The sequence below is a fragment of the Sciurus vulgaris genome (assembly GCF_902686455.1).
Source record: "Sciurus vulgaris genome assembly, chromosome: 3".
Classification (NCBI taxonomy): Eukaryota; Metazoa; Chordata; class Mammalia; order Rodentia; family Sciuridae; genus Sciurus; species Sciurus vulgaris.
The window spans coordinates 19337235-19358079 of NC_136463.1; the positions used below are offsets into that span (position 1 = coordinate 19337235).

Below are 20845 nucleotides of genomic sequence, written 5' to 3' on the forward strand. Positions count from 1 at the left end.
GGATTGAACCCAGGTCCTCAGGCATGCCAAACACACACACTACTACTGAGCTACATCCCCGCTATGGAATCTTTCTATTTCAGATTTTTATTGATATTTTATTATTAGATATTAAGTATAAGTTCTTTCTCCAGTTTTCTTTCTTTCCTTTTTGATGCTGGAATTGAATCCAAGGTCTTGCACATATGCTTGGCCACTCTCTACTACTAAGCTATGCCCTCCCAGCCCCAGTTTATTTTTCCTTAAACATTTGATGGCCAACTGGGCAAGATGGTGCATGCTGGTAATCCTAGAGACTCAGGAGGCTGAGGCAGGAGGATAACAAATTTGAGGCAATTTTGGGCACTTTAGTGAGACCCTGTTTCAGAAAAAGAATGAAAAGGACTGGGGATGTAGCTCAGTATCCGTGTTTTCAATGCCTATTGTCACCAACCCCTCAAAGTGATGCTTTCTGTCCCTTACTGCTATGTGATGACAGATAAGATAAATTGAACAAGTTGCTAATGAACAGTGAATGCAAGATTCAAGTATTTCATTTAGAACAGTTTGTATACTTTTTGAGATGGAGACCTGTATGATATAGTCATATGTTCTACTTGATAAAATAATTCCTTGTTTACAGAAGAATTAAGTCATGAGTATCTTGTGTTAAGCAAAAACGCACCACAATGGTGGAATATTTACATCTGAGTAAGTTTTAAACCCACTATGAACATGTTCATTCTGAGTGAACAAATGCTTTTTGATTAAATGTTACTCTGCCTCACATACTATGTCAGATATCAGTATGCAAACATAAGTAAAACTCTGTTTTTAAAGTGCTACCTCCAACTCCCCACCCTTTTTTTTTGGTACCAGGGATTGAACTCAGGGGCACTTGACCACTGAGCCACATCCCCAGCCCTATTCTTTGTATTTTATTTAGAGATAGAGTCTCGCGGAGTTTCTTTGAGCCTTTCTTTTGCTGAGACTGGCTTTGAACTTGTGATCCTCTTGCCTCAGCCTCCTGAGCCACTGGGATTACAGGTGTGCACCTCCTTGTCCAGTAACCCCACCCCATTTTTTAAACTGAGGACCTTCTGTTAGCCTCCCACCCCTTTCTCCTGAGTCCTATGTTTCGAGCTATTATGTTCCCTAATTTTTATTTTATTTCATTTAAAAAAATTTTTTTTTCAGTATGGTGATCAAACTCAAGGATATCTCTTAGCTACATCCCCAGCCTTTTTTTTCACTATTTTTAAAAAATTTGAGACAGTGTCTCACTAAGTTACTCACATTGGCTTCAAATTTGTGATCCTCCTGCCCAAGTGCCCTGAATAGCTAGGATTTCAGGGGTATGCCACTTGCCCAGCTCCAAAATTATGGAGCTCTTTGACCACTGAGCCACATCCCTTTTTTTTCTTTTTTTTTTTGTATTTTATTTAGAGACAGGGTCTCACTGAATTGCTTAGCATCTCACTTTTGCTGAGGCTGCCTTTGAACTTGCAATCCTTCTTCCTCAGCTGCTGGGATTACAGGTGTTTGCCACCATGCCTGGCCCAAAATTATATTTATTAATTTTTTTTAAATTAAAAAATTATCATAGCGTCGTGGTTAGCATGAAATGACCTTCAACAAGTCAATATAATTTTCATTAGATAATTTTATCTTGTCTAAAAGTATTCTTAAGTACTCTTGAATGGAAAGTACTTCATAAGTTCTCTTTATTACCTCTTCCCAGATCTTGAAGATCTCATTTTCTCTGGATGAAATATTCTTTCTAGACTTTTTGATTCCGTAACCCTTTTGCCTTTGCCTCATCTATGTTCCTGTTGATTAACATTCTAAAGTTTTATGATTGAAGTTGAACTGAAAGCCAGTTGTGATACTAAAGTATAAAATGGAGATTCCTTAAGGTCACAGTTAAACTCTTGTGCCTTAGAAAACATCTGTATGTGAAAAATCAAAGTAATCGGATTGTTCTGTAGGTCACTAAACAGGCCATGGGAAAACTATAATTAGCTTTTGTAGTACTAGATAATAAGAACTCTGTTTCAAGTAGAAAGTGTTCATTTTTACATAAACTTTATAATCTCTATAGGGAACAAATAGTCTGCTTGATGTTTCTGTTTAGTGTTTCCTGAGATGTACCATAAATAATGTGCTACAATTAAAAAGAAATACCTAAATAATTCTGAAAGTAATCACTTTTTTGTTTGTTTTTGGTACTGGGGATTAAGTCCAGTACCTCACTCATGCTAATAAGCAAGCACTGAACTACTGAGCTATATCTGCAGCCCAAGAATCTTTTTTTGGGGGGGCAGTGCTGGGGATTGAACCCAGGGCCTTGTGCTTTGCAAGGCAAGCACTCTACCAACTGAGCTATATCCCCAGCCCAGAATCATTGTTTTTATGCCACAGAAGAACTGAATTTTCAGGATAAATTTGCAAAAGTGAAGCTCTATTTTAGAAATAGACCATTTTCTACTCAGTTTCTGAAAGTATGTAATCACTGTTTTAATAAGTGAAATATTTAAACTGACCTGCTTTAGATTCTTATTTTGAATAATTTTACAAAGCACAGAATAGGCACCTTCCAAAATTATATCTTACTCTTGATTTTCACGTATTATTTTAGTTGCTTCTAGTAAGAAATAAGTTCAGGCAGTATCTTGACCTTTATCAGTTTAGGTCTTTTGAAAGTGAATATTTTCACTTTTCATTGTTTTGTTATTTATTTATTTTTTGGTACCAGGGATTGAACTCAGGGACACTTTAACACATCCTCAGTTCTTTTAATTCTTTTATTTTAAGACAGGACTAAGTTGCTGAGGCTGGCATCAAACTAGGGATCCTCCTGCTTCAGTCTTCCTAGTCACAAGGATTATAGAAGTTCCATTGCATTGAGTTTACTTTTTTGGTACCAGGGATTGAAGCCAGGGGTGCTTAACCCTGAGCCACATCCCCAGCACTTCTTTATATTTTATTTTGAGACAGGGTCTTATGAATTGCTTAGGGCCTTGCTAAGTTGCTGAGGCTGACTTTGAACTTGCAATCCTCCTGCCTTAGCCTCTGGAGAGGCTGGGATTACAGAAGAGTGCCATTGCCCAGCTCCACTACATTGACTTTTTTGTTTACTTCTACTTCATTAGTGTCAGTCTTTTTTATGGCCAGGGGGTGGGCATCGGGGATTGAACTCAGGGACACTCAACCACTGAGCCACATCCCCAGCTCTTTTTTGTATTTTATTTAGAAACAGGGTCTCACTGAGTTGCTTAGCACCTCGCTTTTGCTGAGACTGGCTTTGAACTTGTGATCCTCCTGCCTCCACCTCCCAAGCTGCTGGATGTGTGCCACCGTGCCCTATTAGTGTCAATTTTTAAAGACTTGAACCCTTTTCCGCCATTAATGCAGATGGAACCAGGGGCACTTTACCACTGAACTATATCCCCAACCCTTTTTAGCTTTCTGTTTTGAGACAGAGTCTCAATTGCCCCGACTGATCTTGAGTGTATTATTCTCCTGCTTCAGTCTGCTGAGTCTTTGGAATTCCAGATGTATACCACCTAGTTCAGCTAACTTTAGACATTTCAAATCTCTGTAACCTGCTTGTGCATTCAGTCCACAAAAGTTGTTCTCCCTTCCTGTGTTAAAGAAGAGAATTATTTTGTCTAATTATAGGTAATTCAGGAGGTATAATGCTTTTTGATCACTGTTTTATACCTAGTGCCTTGAACAGTGCCTGGTATGTAGTAAGAACTAATTAAATATTTGCAGTAAATATTTGCAGTAAATATTTGCATTGAATGGTTATTTATAACGGCAACAGAGGTAAATAGTAGTGTTCTTATATCTATCTATAGTCAGTCATTTGAATAATCATTTTAGAAACTTCTTTATTTCTATAGGAAAGTTATATATATGTCTTCTGCTTCTAAAATGTGGCTAATTACCAGAATATGATTGCCTTTTAAATATTTTCTTCCCATTTGTTTTCTTCCTGGAGTGTGTCCCTTTAAATATAGTGTTTCTCCAAAAAAAGTGTATTTCTCTATAGTCCATTTCTTTGGACTATCTGTGTAGATTGGTATATCCTTAAATATTTTAAAATCAAAATGAATTCTTGAGGATTTGTTCTCAGTGACAAGATGGCTATCAGTATCAATGAGTTTTTGTATTTTTTCTTGTTGGGGTTTTTGGTTGGTTAGTTTTTTGTTGTTTGGTACCAGGGATTGAATTCAGGGGCACTTAACCACTAAGGCACATCCCCTACCTTTTTCTTTTCTTTTCCTTTTTTTTTTTTTTTTTTTTTCCGGTACTGGGGATTGAATTCAGGGCCTTGTGCTTGCGAGGCAAGCACTCTACCAGCTGAGCTATCTCCCCAGCTTTCTTTTCTTTTCTTTCCTTTCCTTCCTCTTTTCTTTTCTTTCTTTCTTTCTTTTTTTTTTCTTGGCAGAGTCTCATTAAGTTGCTAAGACTGGCCTTGGATTTGTAGTCCTCCTGCCTCAGCCTCCTGAGTTACTGGGATTACAGGCATGTGTCACCATGCCCAGCTTGGTTGGTTTCTTTTTGAGATAGGGTTTCACTATGTTGCCTAGGCTGATCTTGAATTGTGCTCAAGCAGTTCTGCCTGAGCCTCCCAAGTAGCGTGACAACAGCCATATACCACCATGCCCAGCTTTGTATTTGATCTTGTTCACTCTTCGATTATAAGTCATAATGCCTTTTCATTTTAGCAAGACCTGTTATATAATAAGAGCATTTAAATACGCCTATGGTAGAAGTAAAACTCCCTTTGAATGTACAGACAAGTAGGGCTCAATGGTAGAGCACTTGTGAGGCCCTGGGTTGGACCCCCGACACTATTAAATACATAAAATTAAAATTAAATTCTAGTTAATTAGTAAAACAATTTAAATTTTGATTTTGAAAATATGAATATCAGTTTTTTTCATCAAATGGATGTATCAGTATTGGCCCATTCTTGATTTTTCTTGATAATGATGTTCTTTTTCTGTCCTTTTTCCATTTGACCAGAGTGTAGTCATAGTGTCTGTAGCTCTTTTGCTTAGGAGGCCAGTTTCTTTTAAGGAGAATATTTAGGGTTCTGCTTAAAGTTGCCTCCTCTGTAGTGAATAAAACCATAAAAATGTTCTTAATAATTTAATAGACTTTAAGTAATACTTGTTACACTTTAAAAGAAATCAAGAGGTAAGACCATGGATTTAGTTCATTATTTTAAGAAGAGTTAAACTGGGCACGGTGGCTCACTCTTGTAATCCCAGTGACTCAGGAGGCTGAGGCAGGAGGATCACAAGTTCAAAGCCAGCCTCAGTAACTTAGTGATCCTGTCTCCAAAAAAAAAAAAAAAAAAAACTGGAGATGTGGATCAGTGGTTAAGTAGTGCCTCTGGGTTCAATCCTCAGTACCAAAAAAAAAAAAAAAGTTGTGTTTTGTAGAGAACACATATTACCAGTTAGTCTACTACCTACCTTTTGAGAAGTTATCACTCCAAATTATTGCTTAGGTATTCTAAGTGATATTCTTTATGAAAGAATTTATTATTGATAGCAAATTAATAATTAAGTTTGTTTGTTTTAAATTTGGTACAGCCTCTTCCTATCTGTATTATTTAGTATCTTTTCCCACTGCGATTTTTCCTCGGCCTGTAACCTCTTTAATAATGTTAAGAAAGTACTACTTGGCTCTCCAATTGCTTTGAAAGCTAGACTTTTTATTTTCTGTGAGTTAACTCTGAATGGAGTAATTGTAAATGTTATGACTCTTCTGGCATCCTTTTTTTGTTTCGTTTTGAATTTTGAAACAAGGGTTTCGCTAAATTGCCCAGGCTGGCCTGGAACTGGTAATCCTCCCTTCTCAGCCTTCTAATAGCTCAGCTTATAGACAGGCAGTACAGTGCCCTGCTTTAATGCCATTTTTTTTTTTTTTTTTTTTTTTTTTTTTTTTTTTTTTTTTACTGGAGTTTCTTTGAAGCTCTCCTTCAAAGGTTGACTTTGTTGCTTGGAGAAAGATGGATGTTGGCGGTCCTGGGAAGTCTTCATTAGCAGAAAACAAAGGGGAGAACCACTTAAAGAGTTTTATTCAGTTATAACGAAACTCAAATCACAACATTCTCCAAGCACTGAAAATATAAGGTTGTTTTCTAGACCTCTTAATTGTTATATATTTTCAGAGAGGTCTTGAAACCCTACCCCTGCCCCGCATACTCTTCCCCAAGCCTTCTTTTAGTGAAGCAGTGAGTTGATCACTGTCCAGTTGATCTGATCTGGTCTTTGAGATTTCTTTGCAGAAAAATCCCATCTTTGGCCCATCTAATAATCCCATCATTTCTAGAATGAATAGTTAAATGAGTTTGGAAGCTGTAGCTAATTCTCTCCCTTTAAACTGACTGATATCCCACCCCATCCCCCAACTCTTGCATTACTGAAAAGGAGATTGTTCATGTTCTCAAGTAGCAGTACAAAAATCTCACACCCTTGTCTGACCAGTTGAAAACAGCTGTTGCAGCACAAAATGTCCTTCCTCTGTCCTCAGCTGAAATTGGGGGAGGGACAAAGCCCATTTGGTACTTTACACTATCCTGTCTGCCTGCTAGAAGGCCTATTTCCTACCCTAATGGTTTCTGCCTAACAAATGGTGTTTCTTTTTTACAGCATTATGATCCTGGACTTGTTGTGGTGATGGTAAACTTAGCAGTGGTAATTTTTTATTTTCAGACTGAATTACTCCTTTTGTCATCAGTGCACCAATATGTTAGGCTTACTTTCTCTGTTGTAGCCTTCATCCTTCTGCTTGGTCTTTTTCATTTTCCTTTCCTTTCCTTATGCAACTTGTCTGATCCTTGTTCATTAAAGGGTAATGTTAAGAAGGGATGTATCTGTTTGTGTTATTAGAACTGCAAAAAAAAAAATAAAATCAGTTACACATTAAATTCTAATACTGTCAAAAACTTGATTTCCCCCAATGTAATGGGCACTAGCACTTGGCTACTGCAATATATAAATAAATAAAAACAAACTTTGACTGCCTTAGAAGGCAAAAGTACTAATGCAGAGTTTATAAACAGGGGTTTACAGAGGTAATGAATTTGTACCAAAAATTTCTTGATTCTTAAAAAAACAAATTGTGATAGATCAAAAAAGAAACGAAAATAAATTTCTTTTCAATTCTGTCATTGGACCATTTGTTTTTACCAGTAAATCCCTGATTGAGACGTTATGAAAGTGATATTGCACTTAGGAAGTCATTTTTATAACCTGTCTTTAATTTGGTCCTTTTGCTAAAGATTGCAGTCACTGCTTATTTATTATACCATTGGGCATAAGGTAGTAATGTATTTTTTTAACTTTGTTTTACTGGCAAAACTGATTTTATCTAAAAGGCTGTATTCTAGAATTTTTTTTGGTTTTTTTTTTTTCCCCCCTAAGATGTTATTTATTGACTTAAAACAGTTTTTTTAAACTATAGTAATTATTCCTAATTATCTCCCTATTTATTGTTTAAAAACAATAATGGGATTGTGGTGCTAAGTAGGTAAACTTCTGAATTTGTTTTTTGTTGTGTTTTAAGAACAAAAATTAAATCCCAGAAATATGGAGCAACTGGATACAAGTGGTTGCTAGTCATTTTGAAAATGGTTTCTTCTTTTTTCTGCAGGACCCCAGCCAGTCATGATCATGACATTTAAAAATTTTTTTTTTCAATTCAATACTTCAAATTTAGCCTGATAAAACTGTTTTTAGCCCAAAGGTATAATATGTATGTGTGTATAACAAAACAACAACAACAGCAACAATAAAGACAAAAAAAAAAAAAAAAACAATTGTTTACACCAGCCTGAGTGAAATGATGAGGGAAGTAAACATTGTGTTTTTTCACTAAAGGTGTACAACGGATAAGGTAAGTCCTCTTTTCAGTGGGCTTACATCACAATGAACAGCGCAAGTTGTGATGTAAAACAGCTGTGGTAGTAAAGTGCTTGTCTGCCCCATTTTGCTTTGTTTGGCTGGTTATGAGTGGATTAAATATATATTTATAAAAAAATCTCCAGCATAGATCAATTAGTTTAAAGTCAATTTTCTTCGCAACTAGTCCTTTTCACAGCTTACTGTTTACCATAGCCAGTGTTAAATCCCCTCTGGGAAAGCACCAGATTAAAACTGAAACTATTTTTTTTGTCCCTCAAGGCAATAACTCCTGCTTTTTATTTAAAATTTTTACAGCCCCATTTAAAATTGTAAGCATCTTTCAAAAACAAACCCACACTGACTTGTAATTATAGAGTTTTACTGCATCATATTTAAAATATATATTTTGGCTATTTTAGCTTATCAGATGAGTTATTACCAGTTTCGAGTGAAGAGATATTAGGTGGACTCAGTGAAGTGATCCTTGATGGGAAGTTATTCGGGGATCTTTTCAAAAAGAAACTTCTAAAGTTTTAAATTTTAAAACTCCTGGTGCCACTGCTTGAAGTTGGTTTGCATTACTTACTATTTTAATTTTGCCATAGTAATGTGGAGTTGTCCCCAACTGGAAGGTCAACCAAAGTGGTTAGTTGGGTTTAAACTAGGACAGGAAAGTTTGGATGTAAGCTGTGAGAATGGCTTGTGTTTGGTTCACTGTAGCTTTCTGGTCTCTGCACTCCAAGGCAAGATCTCTAACCACCCAAACCTAATGTGTAAAGTGAACTGTTGGCTTAGCTTTGTGTCTTACCTTGATTATGTGTTCCTTTTACAGGAAGAACAGATCCCATTCCAATTGTTGTCAAGTATGATGTCATGGGCATGGGTCGAATGGAAATGGAGGTAAATTGATCTCATTAACCCACTAATTTTATGAATATTTAAAACTGATATTAACTCCAAATTTAGATGCCAGTACAAGAGCATGTTTATCTGATGGAACATAGTTTTTTTGTTTTTTATTTTTGTTTTTGGTGCCAGGGATTGAACCCAGGGGGCGCTTAACCACTGAGTCACATCACATCCCCAGCTGTTTTTTATGTTTTATTTAGAGACAGAGTCTTCCTAAGTTGCTGAGGCTGTATTTGAATTCAAGGCCTCCCAAGCTGCTGGGATTACAGGCGTGTACCACCGCACCTGGCAATACCTGCTTTTTTAATTGTCTCAAATATTTTATGCATTTACTCTTAATTCTTTGGCAGTGAGCATAGAACTGAAGTCAACTACTACATCAACAAATGTACCTATTGGGAGCCACCATCATGAAAGGATTTACGAACTATTTTGTATTCTTTTCTCTCTGTGGGGTGACAGTAAAGCATGAGGTAGCTGAGCAGAATATGCAAGTTTTTGTTTTCAAACATTGTAGTGCAAATGACTTTTTCATAGCTAACCTTAGGAAATAAAACTTATCATATCTCCTTTTGTCAAGCTCGATTATGCCGAAGATGCTACCGAACGCCGCCGTGTCTTAGAAGTGGAAAAAGAAGACACAGAAGAACTGAGACAAAAGTACAAGGTAACTAAATGAAGTTATTCTTGTGTCAGTGGTGCTCAAGCTGTAAAAGAGATACTAATTTTTGGTGAAATGGATCTCTCTTGGTGACGGTATTTATTTACATTTGGTGGTGATTACTAGTAGTTCTCAGGTTTCTGTTACTTTCCTGTTTAATGCCTCTGTAAAAACTACAGAGATAATAGTACTACTTTATAAAGTTACATTAGTTACTGGTTTAGTTTTGTTTTTTGTTTTTGGTATTGGCGAATGAACCCAGGTGTGCTTTACCACTGAGCTACATCCCCAGTTCTTTTTATTTTTTATTTTGAGACAGAGTTTCACTTAGTTGCTGAGGCTGGCCTCAAACCTGTGATCTACCTGCCTAAGCCTACCAAGTAGCTGGGATGATAGGCATATGCTACCACACTGGCTAATTAATATTTGAAAACAGAATACCTGGTACATAGATAATCAAGCAGTAGTAGAGGTAAAATTTTTAATTAAAAGCCTGAGAATGTAGCTCAGTGTTAGAAAACTTGCCTAAAATGTTGAATTCCCTGAGTTCAATCCCTAGTACCTCAAAAAAAAAAAAAAAAAAAAAGTACTTTGAAAGCTTTATTCAAATGGATAAATTTGAAATCACAAATTAAGAAATTTTTTTGTTTATTGTTAATTGAACTCAATTCTACAGCAGCAATTTATCATGCCTTGTGTAAGTATCAAGTTGAATTTATCATTTCAGTATTTTCCTTTTATAAGGATATAGTTATATATAAAACTACAGTTCAGAACATGTTATAAGTTAATTTTCAAAAAGGCTAACCAAGACTGGGCACAGTGGCACACACCTGTAATCCCAGCAACTTTGGTACGCTAAGGCAAGAGGATTGCAAGTTGAGGCCAGCCTCAGCAATTTAGCAAAACCCTTTCTCAAAATTGAAAATAAAGGGCTGGGGTTGTGGCTCAGTGGTAGAGCACTTGCCTAGCACATGTGAGGCCCTGGGTTCAATGCTCAGCCCTACATGAAAAGATGAATAAATAAAAATAAAGGTAATGTGTCTATCTACAACTAAAAAAATATTTCAAAAAAAAAAATTAAAGTTAAGGGGCTCAGGATGTGACTCAATGGTAAAGCACCTGGGCTCAGTCCCAGATACCAAGGAGTAGCGGGGGAAGTCTGATCAGGGAGCATTCCTTTTAAGGCATTGTAGTGTGCCTAGACTCTTCCATAAAATAGGTAAATTAGAAGTTGCAAAACAGACTTAACTAAGATTATCATATAGCAACTGATTTTGGTCATGATATTTAAGGTGAAAAAGAGAAATGTGATTTAGTTTTAAAAATCTGTTCCACCATCAGAAGGAGGAGTTCAAGAAGCAAAGCTATAGCCATCAGCTGTGTGAGTTATAGTTACCCAGGAATTTATGAGATCTTATAAAGTCTCTCAACTACTTTGGACTGTTCATAAATTTAGACTAGGATCTTGACTTCCTTGAAGTAGTTTGGAAGAAGGAAAAGAGTGATATAGTTCAGCCTAGTGGTCATAAAAATTTATTGTCAGTCTTGAAAATCAAAGATCTACTGTTTTGCCAGGCATAGTGGCACATGTCTGTAACCTCAGTGTCTCAAGTCGCTGAGGCTGTGTGATCAAAAGTTTGAGGCCAGCCTGGGCAACTTAGGTCTGAGAAGCTGTCACAGAATAAAGAAGTAAAAAGGGTTGGGGACATAGTTCAGTGGTAAAGCATTTGCCTAGCATGTGGGTTCCATCCCCAGTACCGTGCACACATACACAAACACACACACACACACACACACGAAGGTGAAATAAAGATATTTTTAGACAAACAAATGTTACATGAGTATTCACTAAATTTGGTGAGACCCTTACTGGGGAAAAAATTGTAAAGGACATGCTTTGAAAGGAAAATGATCCCAAAAAAGATGTGAGATACAGGCATAAATAATAAATATAGAAAATGGTAAATAATTAGATAAACTTAGAATAAGCATTATTTTGTGATAATGGAGATTGAACCCAGGAGGGCTCTACCATTGTTTGTTTGATTGATTGATTATTTTGAGACAGGATCTCATTCAGTGCGCAGACTGATTTCAAACTTGAGATCCTCCTGCTTTAACCTCCCTTTGCTGTGAGCTTACAGGTCCCTGCCTGACTGTCATTTGTTCTTTGGCAGGGTACCAGGGATTGAACTCAGGGGCACTCAACCATATCCCCTGCCCTATTTTGTATTTTTATTTAGAGACAGAATCTCAGTGAGTTGCTTAGTGCCTCAATTTTGCTGAGGCAGGTCTGAATTCTCGATCCTCCTGCCTCAGCCTCAGCTACTGGGATTATAGGTGTGTGCCACCTTGCCCGACTGGCTGTCAGTTTTTGATTTATGTACTTTGAAGTTAACAGTGTTTATCTTACTGGTGAAGTGAACTCCAGTCTATTTTACAGACAAAAGCTAAAACTGGCTCTGCTTGATTTGTATGGTGTATATATTTATATTTTCATTTCTTTAATATTAACCTCCCTGTAACCTTAGGTTTCAGGTACATCTTTGGTAAACAGCATATAGTTGGATTTTTTAAAAATTAAGTTTAATAATCTTTATCTTTTTGTTGGATATTTATTTAGTACAGTGGTTTCTAAATCTTTCTGAGCACAAGAAACACTTCAAAATACAGCAATGCCTATAGATTGCAATTCATTGGATATTGTCAGATGTTAATAGGTTATTGGTGTAGTCTAATTTTGGAATTTAAAAAGAAAAACAAAATGGGTGACTATAATGTGCATGTATTGTTTAGAAACCAGTTAAACTTCTTTTTCCTCCCTTTGGTAATGGGGATTGAACTAAGGGGTGCGCTACTATTAAGCTACATTCCTAGCCCCTTTTTATTTTTATCTTGAAACAGGCCAAGGCTAGCCTCAAATTTATGATTCTCCTGCCACAGCCTCCCAGGTAGCTGAGGTTACAGGCATGTGCTAGACATCCTGCCTGAGTTTGACTGTTTATATTTATTTTATAATTATTGATATATATTTGGGCTATTCTCTGTTATCTTATTTTATGCTTTTAATTATCTGAGGCATAATACATATGAAGTCAAGTTTGAAGCCAGCCTGGTCAACTTAGCAAGATCATGTCTCAAAAAAATTAAAGAGTTTTGTAGATTTTTCTCTGTTTTCTCCTTTGGGGCGGCCGGGGATTTGAACTGCGGTCCTTGCGCATGCTAGGCGAGCGCTCTCCAAATGGAGCTATCTCTTCAGCTCTCAAAAAAATAAAAAAAAAATAAAAAAATAAGGACCAGCGATGCAGCTCATAGGTAGAGCACTGGGTTCAATCCCTAATACTGGAAAAACAAACAAAACTGACAGAACTATAAAGAGAAATGTTACATCAATCACCATAGGGGGATTTTAACATGCCTCTCTCAGTCATGTGATTGTAGAGGGGAAAAATCAGAAATATTCACAAGATTTGAACAAACAATTAACAAATTTCACTTAATGGTTATATACCGTTAGGTATACACTTATGAACCTAGTCACCTTAAAAATGAGAAATTTAAAACATATGGTACGTTTGCTTGAGCAATTTTTGTCATATTCTGGATCAGTAACCAAGTATCAATAAATTTTAAGGAATAGAAATCAAGTTGTCAAGCCATAAAGTGATCAATGAAAAGATAATAGGGAAAGTCTTGTGCTTGGAAATTAAATCACATCTTTACATATCCTTTAGAAGAGAAATTACAGTAGCATTTGGAAAATATTTTGGACTGAAAGATAAAAATATATATCAAAATTTGTAGGATAAACTAAAGTAGTATGATACATGATAGCAAATATGTGTATCCTTAAATGCTATGTTAGTTCTAAAGGTGTAGCTCAGTGGCAGAGCACTTGCCTAGCATGTGAGACCGTGGGTTCAGTGCCCAGTACCACAAAAATACATAAAACAAAGCTCTTAGGAATACATCTATTGAGATGTGGAAGACTTTTTTTTTTTTTTTTTTTTTTTTTAAATTTTTTTTTTTAGTTGTCAGTGGACCTTTATTTATTTTTATGTGGTGCTGAGAATTGTACCCAGTGCCTCACACATGCTAGGCAAGTGCTCTACCACTGAGCCACAAACCCAGCCCAAGATGTGGAAGACTTAACAGCAAAAATTCTACATGGATCATTACTGAAAGTCACTTAAGAACAATTGAATAAAAAGCGAGGTTTTAAAATGATTTGTTTGTGGTAGCAAATTCACTGTTGTAAAGATGTTGTTTTCCAAAAAATTTTCCATATATTCTGTGCAGCACAATGAAAATCCCAATGGGATTTTGCAGGGAACTTGACAGACCTTTTCTGAAATTTATATGGAACTGCAAAAAGCCAATAGTCAAAGTAATCTTAAACAACTATATAAGATAGAAGGACTTGTTCTACCAGTCATAAAGGTCCTCATAAAGCTATGATAATTAAGATAGTATGTTCTTGGCACAGGAGACTAATGGAACAGAAAAGAGAACCCAGACACACACCCTTACATATTTGGCTACTAACTAAACAAAGAAGGTAGGGGAAATAATAAACTTTTTAATAAGAGGAGACTCTTTTTGGGGGTGGGGACGATAATGCTGGGTATTAAACACAACATCTTGTACACACTGGTACAGGTTAGGCAAGCATTTTACCTCTGAGCTACCTCCAACCCAATAAAAGGTTCAAAGACGATTCGTTATTTATATGGAAAATAATAAATTTGGATCCCCTACTTAACACCCTGAAATAATCAATTGAAGATAAATTACAGATTTAAAATGTAAAAGGAAAAAACAAAGTTTAGGAATTGCTTTTCTAGCTGTCCCTAACAGGGTATAAATGGAAAGAGTCCTATGTAAGAAGTTAGAATTTCACACTAGAGTCACTTGTAGACCTTAAGGAATTTACATTTTTCATTCACAGCAGGAACTCTTGGCTTAGGTATCAACTTTCTAAAATCAGTCCATATCCAGTGAAGGCTCTGGGCAAGGTACATGTGGAAGTGACTCCTAAAATCCAGGATGTGAGGAACTCCTACAGAGAATGAGATGACAATCAAATTGCAAACCACAAAAGAAGACAAACCATGGTGAGAAAGTCAGGAGAAGCAACTGACTATAAAAACATGTGTTAAGTAGCCAGGCGTGGTGGCGCACACCTGTAATCCCAGCAGCCTGGGAGGCTGAGGCAGGAGGATCACAAGTTCAAAGCCAGCCTCAGCAATTTAGAGGCTCTAAGCAACTTAGTGAGACTCTGTCTGAAATTTAAAAAAAAAAAAATTTAAAAGGGCTGGAGATGTGGTTCAGCGGTTCAGAGCCCCTGGGTTCAATCCCCAGTACCAAAAAAACTAAACACAATACATATTAAGTATTACAGATAGATTTGGAAAAAAGTGTAAGAATATCTAAAATATTCAAAAAGGAAAAAGGCAGGAATAAATGACAAAACAACAAGAGCAGGGCATTATTTAAACAAAAACTAAGGTAAATTGGAAAAAAGAATCTGATTTTAACAGTTTTTAAAGAGGCATCAATTCTCAAAGCCTTTTAAAAAACATAATTTAAAACAATATTTATAAATGTAATAATAGACATAGGTCATAGATATATGGGTACTCATTACATAGTTCTTTCAACTTTTCTGTGTGTTTGACAGTTTCCATAATAAAATGTTGGGGAAAATATCACTTAAATGAAAAATAAATGGCAAGTTAGGGACCACTAGAAAAGCAATGGCAAGTTTCTTAATGATTTCAAAGGACAAAGGATGATGATACAATGTTGTTTCTGCTCCCCATTTTAAGGACGAGACCAATCCTTGATATCCGAGATTTTTGTAGACTCTTTGAGACCTTATTATCATACAGCTGGGAACTACCCTTTTCTTATTTTTAAACTCAGCTATATTCTAAATTTTGTGTGTGTTTTATTTTATCTGGAATTATAATATGGTGAAATCTCCCCTCTTCCACCTTCCTTCCCCATTTTCTTTCTATTCTTCTGTATTCACTTGTCAACCCAGTCATACTAGCTTTTGTACTTTTTACTGAGCCACTTTATTTAAGACCACTAAATACTCTGTTAAATCCAATAGACCTTTTCAATATTTATTCCCTATTCTGTTTCTTGGCAGCACTCAATACAATGGGCCATTCTGTCTCTAAAACATTTTCTTAAGAGGACAAAGTTTAATACATGCCCAAGACATAGAAATATCACATTCCTGTTTCTCTCTGTGTGTGTGTGTGTGTGTGTGTGTAACTGGGGATCTAACCTATATGTGCTTTACCACTAAGCTATATTCCCAGTTCGTTTTCATTTTTTGTTTTGAGACAGGTTCTCACTAAGTTGCCCAGGCTGACCTCAAATTTGTTGGAGTCCTCCTGCCTTGGCCTCCCAAGTTGCTGGGGTTACAGGTGTGCGCCCACCACACCCAGGTCCTTTAATTTTTTAAGTTTTTATTCTTTTGTAAATTTCTCTTTCTTATCTCTATTGCTGCTTCTATGTAGATTCTTTTGTTGTCCCCTTTTTCTGCCTGAACTTTGGATATTGGCATTATTCAGGTCCAGACTTGGACTCTTTTTCTGTCTGTGCTCTGTCTATAGCCAGGAATTGTCATGACACCATGTTTCATCATCTTTTAAGAGTTAGTTTTTATCCTTCAGACCTTAACTTTAATATTACCTCACTAGAGACCTTTACTAGTCAGCCAATTTAAACAGTTCTCCTTCCTACCTTGTTCTCTTGCAACATCCTCTCTTCTAATTTGTAATTATGAATTTTTGTTTATTCACTTGTTTGTAATATACTACTGTACTGGGCAGAAAGGGCTTTGAGGAGAGAGACTGTGTCTATTGTTTTGCCAATAAAAACACTATATTCTGTATAGTGCCTGGCATTGAAGTACTCTCTATATTAGTGGAATAAATAAGTTATTTGAGAAAATGGGAAAAGCCAGATATATTTGAATTGTCTGAAATACACACATTTTCATTTTTCATGTATTTTTTGAGGTGGTATCGCTGTGTTGCCCAGGCTGATCTCATCTCCTGGGCACATACTATCCTTCCACCTCCCACTCCAGAATAGTTGGGACTACAGGCACATCTCAGTGCACCTGGCTTAAATTTTTGTTTTTCCGCAGTACTAGAGATTGAATCCACAGCCTCATGCATGCTAGGCAAACATTCTGCCATTGGGCTATATCCCCAGCTCTTTCATTATTTTTTTTAAATTTTGAGACAGGGTATCACTAAGTTGCCCAGTTGGGCCTTGAACTTGGGATCCTCCTTCCACATCCCCAGTGGTTCAGGATTACAGACATGCGCTATTGTCTGGTCTTAAAAGTTGTATATACTGTTAAAGTTGGATAGCTATTTGGCCTTAACAGAAAAAATAGCTATAGACCCATTTGGCACTTTATTATTTTATTAAATATTGACCAGGTATTTTTAACATGTGTAAGATACAAGGAAAAACTATAAGCAGTTGTTTATCTTCTACTTAGTTTAGGAAAAAAGCATTATCATTAACCTTATGATTTCATTCCATTTCTTCCTTCTTTAGAGGTAAGCACTATCCTGAATTTGGGTTATCATTATCTTGCATTTTTAAGGTAGATTTTTGTTGTTGTTGATGATGATGATAAAATTCATATAACACCATATTGACCAATTTAACCATTTTATATTACTATAGTAAAATGATTTTAAGCATATTCACAATGTTGTGCACCCATCACCACTAATTCTGGCACATTTACGTTACCCCAAAAAGACCCTAGTACCCTTTAGTCATTTGTTTCTCCTCCTTTCCCCTTTCCCTTGGTAACCACTAATCTGCTTTGTTTCCATAGATTTTCCTATTCTGAGTATTTCAAATATATGGAATTATACAGTATGTTTTGGTGTCTCATTTCTTTCATTTAGCTGTGTTTTCAAGGTTCTTCCATGTTATTGCATGTATCAGTAATTTCTATTGCAAAATAATGACATTTTATGAATATATGGCAATTTATCTGTTCATCAGTTGATGGACTGTTTTGTGTGTGTGTGTTAAGAATAATGTGACTGTGAGCATTGTTATAAAATTTGTCTGTGAATATTTTTTAAAATATTTTTTGCGACATTAGAGATTAAACCCAGGGGTATTCTACCACTGAGCTACATTCCCCATCCATTTTTATTTTTTTATTTTGAGACAGAGCCTTGCTAAGTTGCCCAGGCTGGACCTCCTGCCTCAGGCTCCCAAGTCACTAGGATACTGGTGTGCACCACCATGCCCAACTTTGGTTTGTGTGTGTGTGTGTGTGTGTGTGTGTGTGTGTTTCAGTTGTAAATAAACAAAATACCTTGTTTTATTTATTTTTTTGTGGTGCTGAGGATCAAACCTAGTGGGTGCTAAGCAAGCACCATACCACTGAGCCACAACCACAGCCCCGCAACTTTGTTTTTCAGTTCTTTAGTCTAGAATTTTGGTCTAGAATTTCTAGTCATAATGTAACTCTGTTTAACTTTTTGAGGAACTGCTGGACTCTTTCCGAAGCACCTATACCATTTTACCTTCCTATCAGTAGTATATGAGAATTTCATTTCTGTTTATCCTTACCAATACTTGTTTTTTGTTTTGTTTTTTTATTTTATTATAGCATCCTAGTGGGTTTGAAGTGGTATCTCATTGTGGGAAGTTGGCATTTCCCTAATAAACAATGACACTGGATATTCTTTTTTTTTTTTTTTTTTGGTGGGATGGTATGGCTTACTGGGGATTGAACCCAGGGTCACTGTACCACTGAGCCACATTCCAGCCCTTTTTATTTTTTATTTTGAGACAGGATCTCCCTAAGTGACTCAGCCTAGCCTTGAACTTGCAATCTTTTTGCCTCAGCCTCCTGGGGTTATAGGTATGCACCATGACCATTCCCAGCTTTTAGTGTGTCCTCTCAGAGAATTTTTGGATCCTTCTGCCAAGATGAAAAGATCCTGGAATTTCTCCCCGTGCCATGTTCCTCTGTTTAATGAAGGTTCTTGGATTTTATACCTCACCTTGTTCAAATCCCAGTGACATATCCTAATGTCACTCACATATCCTAAGGAACTCTGATTTCAATTTCAGATCATACTTTAATTTAGTTTTGTTTTGTTTTTCTCCTGTGGCCCCTTTTGGTGATTTTTTTTCCCTATTATTCCAGCAGTGCATTAAAAATTGTTATAAGCCAGGAATGGTGACTCACACCTGTAATCCCACTGACTGAGGAGGCTGAGGCAATAGGATTGCAAGTTTGAGACCAACCTCAGCAACTTAGCAAGGCACTGTCTCAAAATTAAAAAATAAGCCAGGCATGGTGGTACCTGTAATCCCAGAAGCTTGGAAGGCTGAGGCAGGAGGATCACAAGTTCAAGGCCAGCCTCAGCATTTCAGTTTGTTTCTCACTAAGAAACTTAGTGAGACCCTGTCTCAAAATAAAAAACAAAAAGGGTCGGGGATATATCTCAGTCATTAAGCACCCCTCAGTTCAATCCCCAGCACTAAATAAATAAATAAATATTGTTTTATATTGAATCTGATTAGTTTTTAGCCAGTGATGGAGTAGGGTAGTTTAGAGTATCTTGTCTGCCATATTGCCAAAAGAAAGTAAAATTACACTCAGGTTTTGTTTTGAAAATACTGTTGGTTCAACCACACACAAATTGCCTACCAAATTGCCACCGTGTTTCACCCAGTTTTTACTAGTTCCACTAAATTTTATGAAAGCTCTCTTTGCTTATATGAGACTCTTATTTATAACATGCATTTTAGGTTCTACCAAGTTTATTTTTTCTTGTTATTTTCTGGTTCTTACAGGATTATGTCGACAAAGAGAAGGCAATTGCTAAAGCCTTGGAAGACCTCAGAGCCAACTTTTACTGTGAACTCTGTGATAAACAGTATCAGAAACATCAGGAATTTGATAACCACATTAACTCCTATGATCATGCACACAAGCAGGTGAGGGATAATTATTTACTAATGAGGCAAAAGATACTTTATCTCTTGCTGTCACTTTTGAATTTTATGAGCATCCCCAGAAAACTTGGTGACTATGGTTTCTTGTGTCTTCCAGTCTTTATTTGAAGTCATCTAACATACTTGATTTTCTCAGTAGCAGAAATCCTGACATAGACACCCCTTCCTTTCACTGCCACTCCCCAACTATGTTAAGTAGAATAAAGAATTCTGAGTTTCCTAAGTCTTATATGTTTGTGGCTTTGAGGAATTTCTAAATTTGTATCTCATTTGGTAATTCAGCTAAGATTGCTGGAAGCCTTGTTTCCATTTCTCCCTTTGTGAAACTTTAAAGAGTTATTCTAAGCTGTGGTCTTTTTAACCTGTGAGTATGAGTTCATGTTTTATTGACTGTTGTTTTCTACCAGTAAGTCATTTTATTATTTACTACCTTGGAAGGTGGATAAATCTTGAGAAGGAAAATAAAATTGGATGCTGTCTAACTTTTAAAATAAACAAAGAACATCTCTAATGCTGCATGTTGGAAGAGTTAAGAAATTAATTATACTTTCTTTGCATTCTTTTGTTTTTATGGAGTTAGAAAAGAAACTTGTAACTAATTAGTTCCTGGCAGTAATTCCTCTGGGAGATTTAGAAAGGGGAAATGAATTTTTAGGATCTGTAAAAAAATTATGACTTATTAAAGAATTTTGAGTCTTTTGATTTTGTGGGTCTTTGCATGATTTGCTATGTCTTTGTGGGGTAAAAATCTTATTTGTTAGACTTACAATTTTGTGTCTCTAAGCTGGAACTTTTTTTTTTTTTTTTTTTTTTTTAAAGCTTTTCCTTCATCTTCCATCCAACCAGTGGAAGATGAAGATTTCAGTGCACAAAGGCAAGCTTTGGGCTTGGGGTATAGCTCAGTTGGTAGAGTCAAGCACAAGGCCCTGGGTTCAGTCCCCAGCACCGCAAAAAAAAAAAAAACAAAAAACAAAAAAGGCAAGCTTTGACCAAGTTTTATTGTGACAAGGAGAGTTTGTAAGCTGGTTGTGATTTTTTTATTTTTGAAATAATCCTTTCCACATTTAATCATACCTAACCAAGTTAAGATTCTTCTGGATAAAATTATATTCAAGGTAGCTTTTCAATTTATTACCTTCCTTTGGGATATTGCTTTAATACATTGTCAGCTGTGCTTGAGAAATTTAAAGAGCATATATATGGAGAAGATATATTGGCAGTTAATCTTTCAGAGAATCATCTTTCAAAAAAGAAAATATAACTGAATACTTTTTTTTTGGTACCAGGGAGTGAACCCAAGGGCACTTAGTCACTGAGCCACATCTGCAGCCCGCCC

General features: G+C 36.2%; 1 protein-coding gene across 9 annotated transcripts in view; it reads left to right on the forward strand.

Annotated features, from left to right (window-relative positions):
* GPATCH8 (G-patch domain containing 8) overlaps window positions 1-20845 on the forward strand; it is a 90634-nt gene that overhangs the window by 48803 nt on the left and 20986 nt on the right. For 5 of the 9 annotated variants that reach the window (XM_079133987.1, XM_079133988.1, XM_079133989.1 and 2 more), the window contains 3 exons: window positions 8740-8807; window positions 9397-9483; window positions 19348-19491. In XM_079133987.1, coding sequence (XP_078990113.1) covers window positions 8740-8807; window positions 9397-9483; window positions 19348-19491 — 299 coding nt within the window. Of the gene's footprint in view, window positions 1-6653; window positions 6699-8739; window positions 8808-9396; window positions 9484-14451; window positions 14595-19347; window positions 19492-20845 lie in introns of those variants that run through there. The other 4 variants (XM_079133991.1, XM_079133992.1, XM_079133993.1 and 1 more) reach the window with 2 other exon arrangements.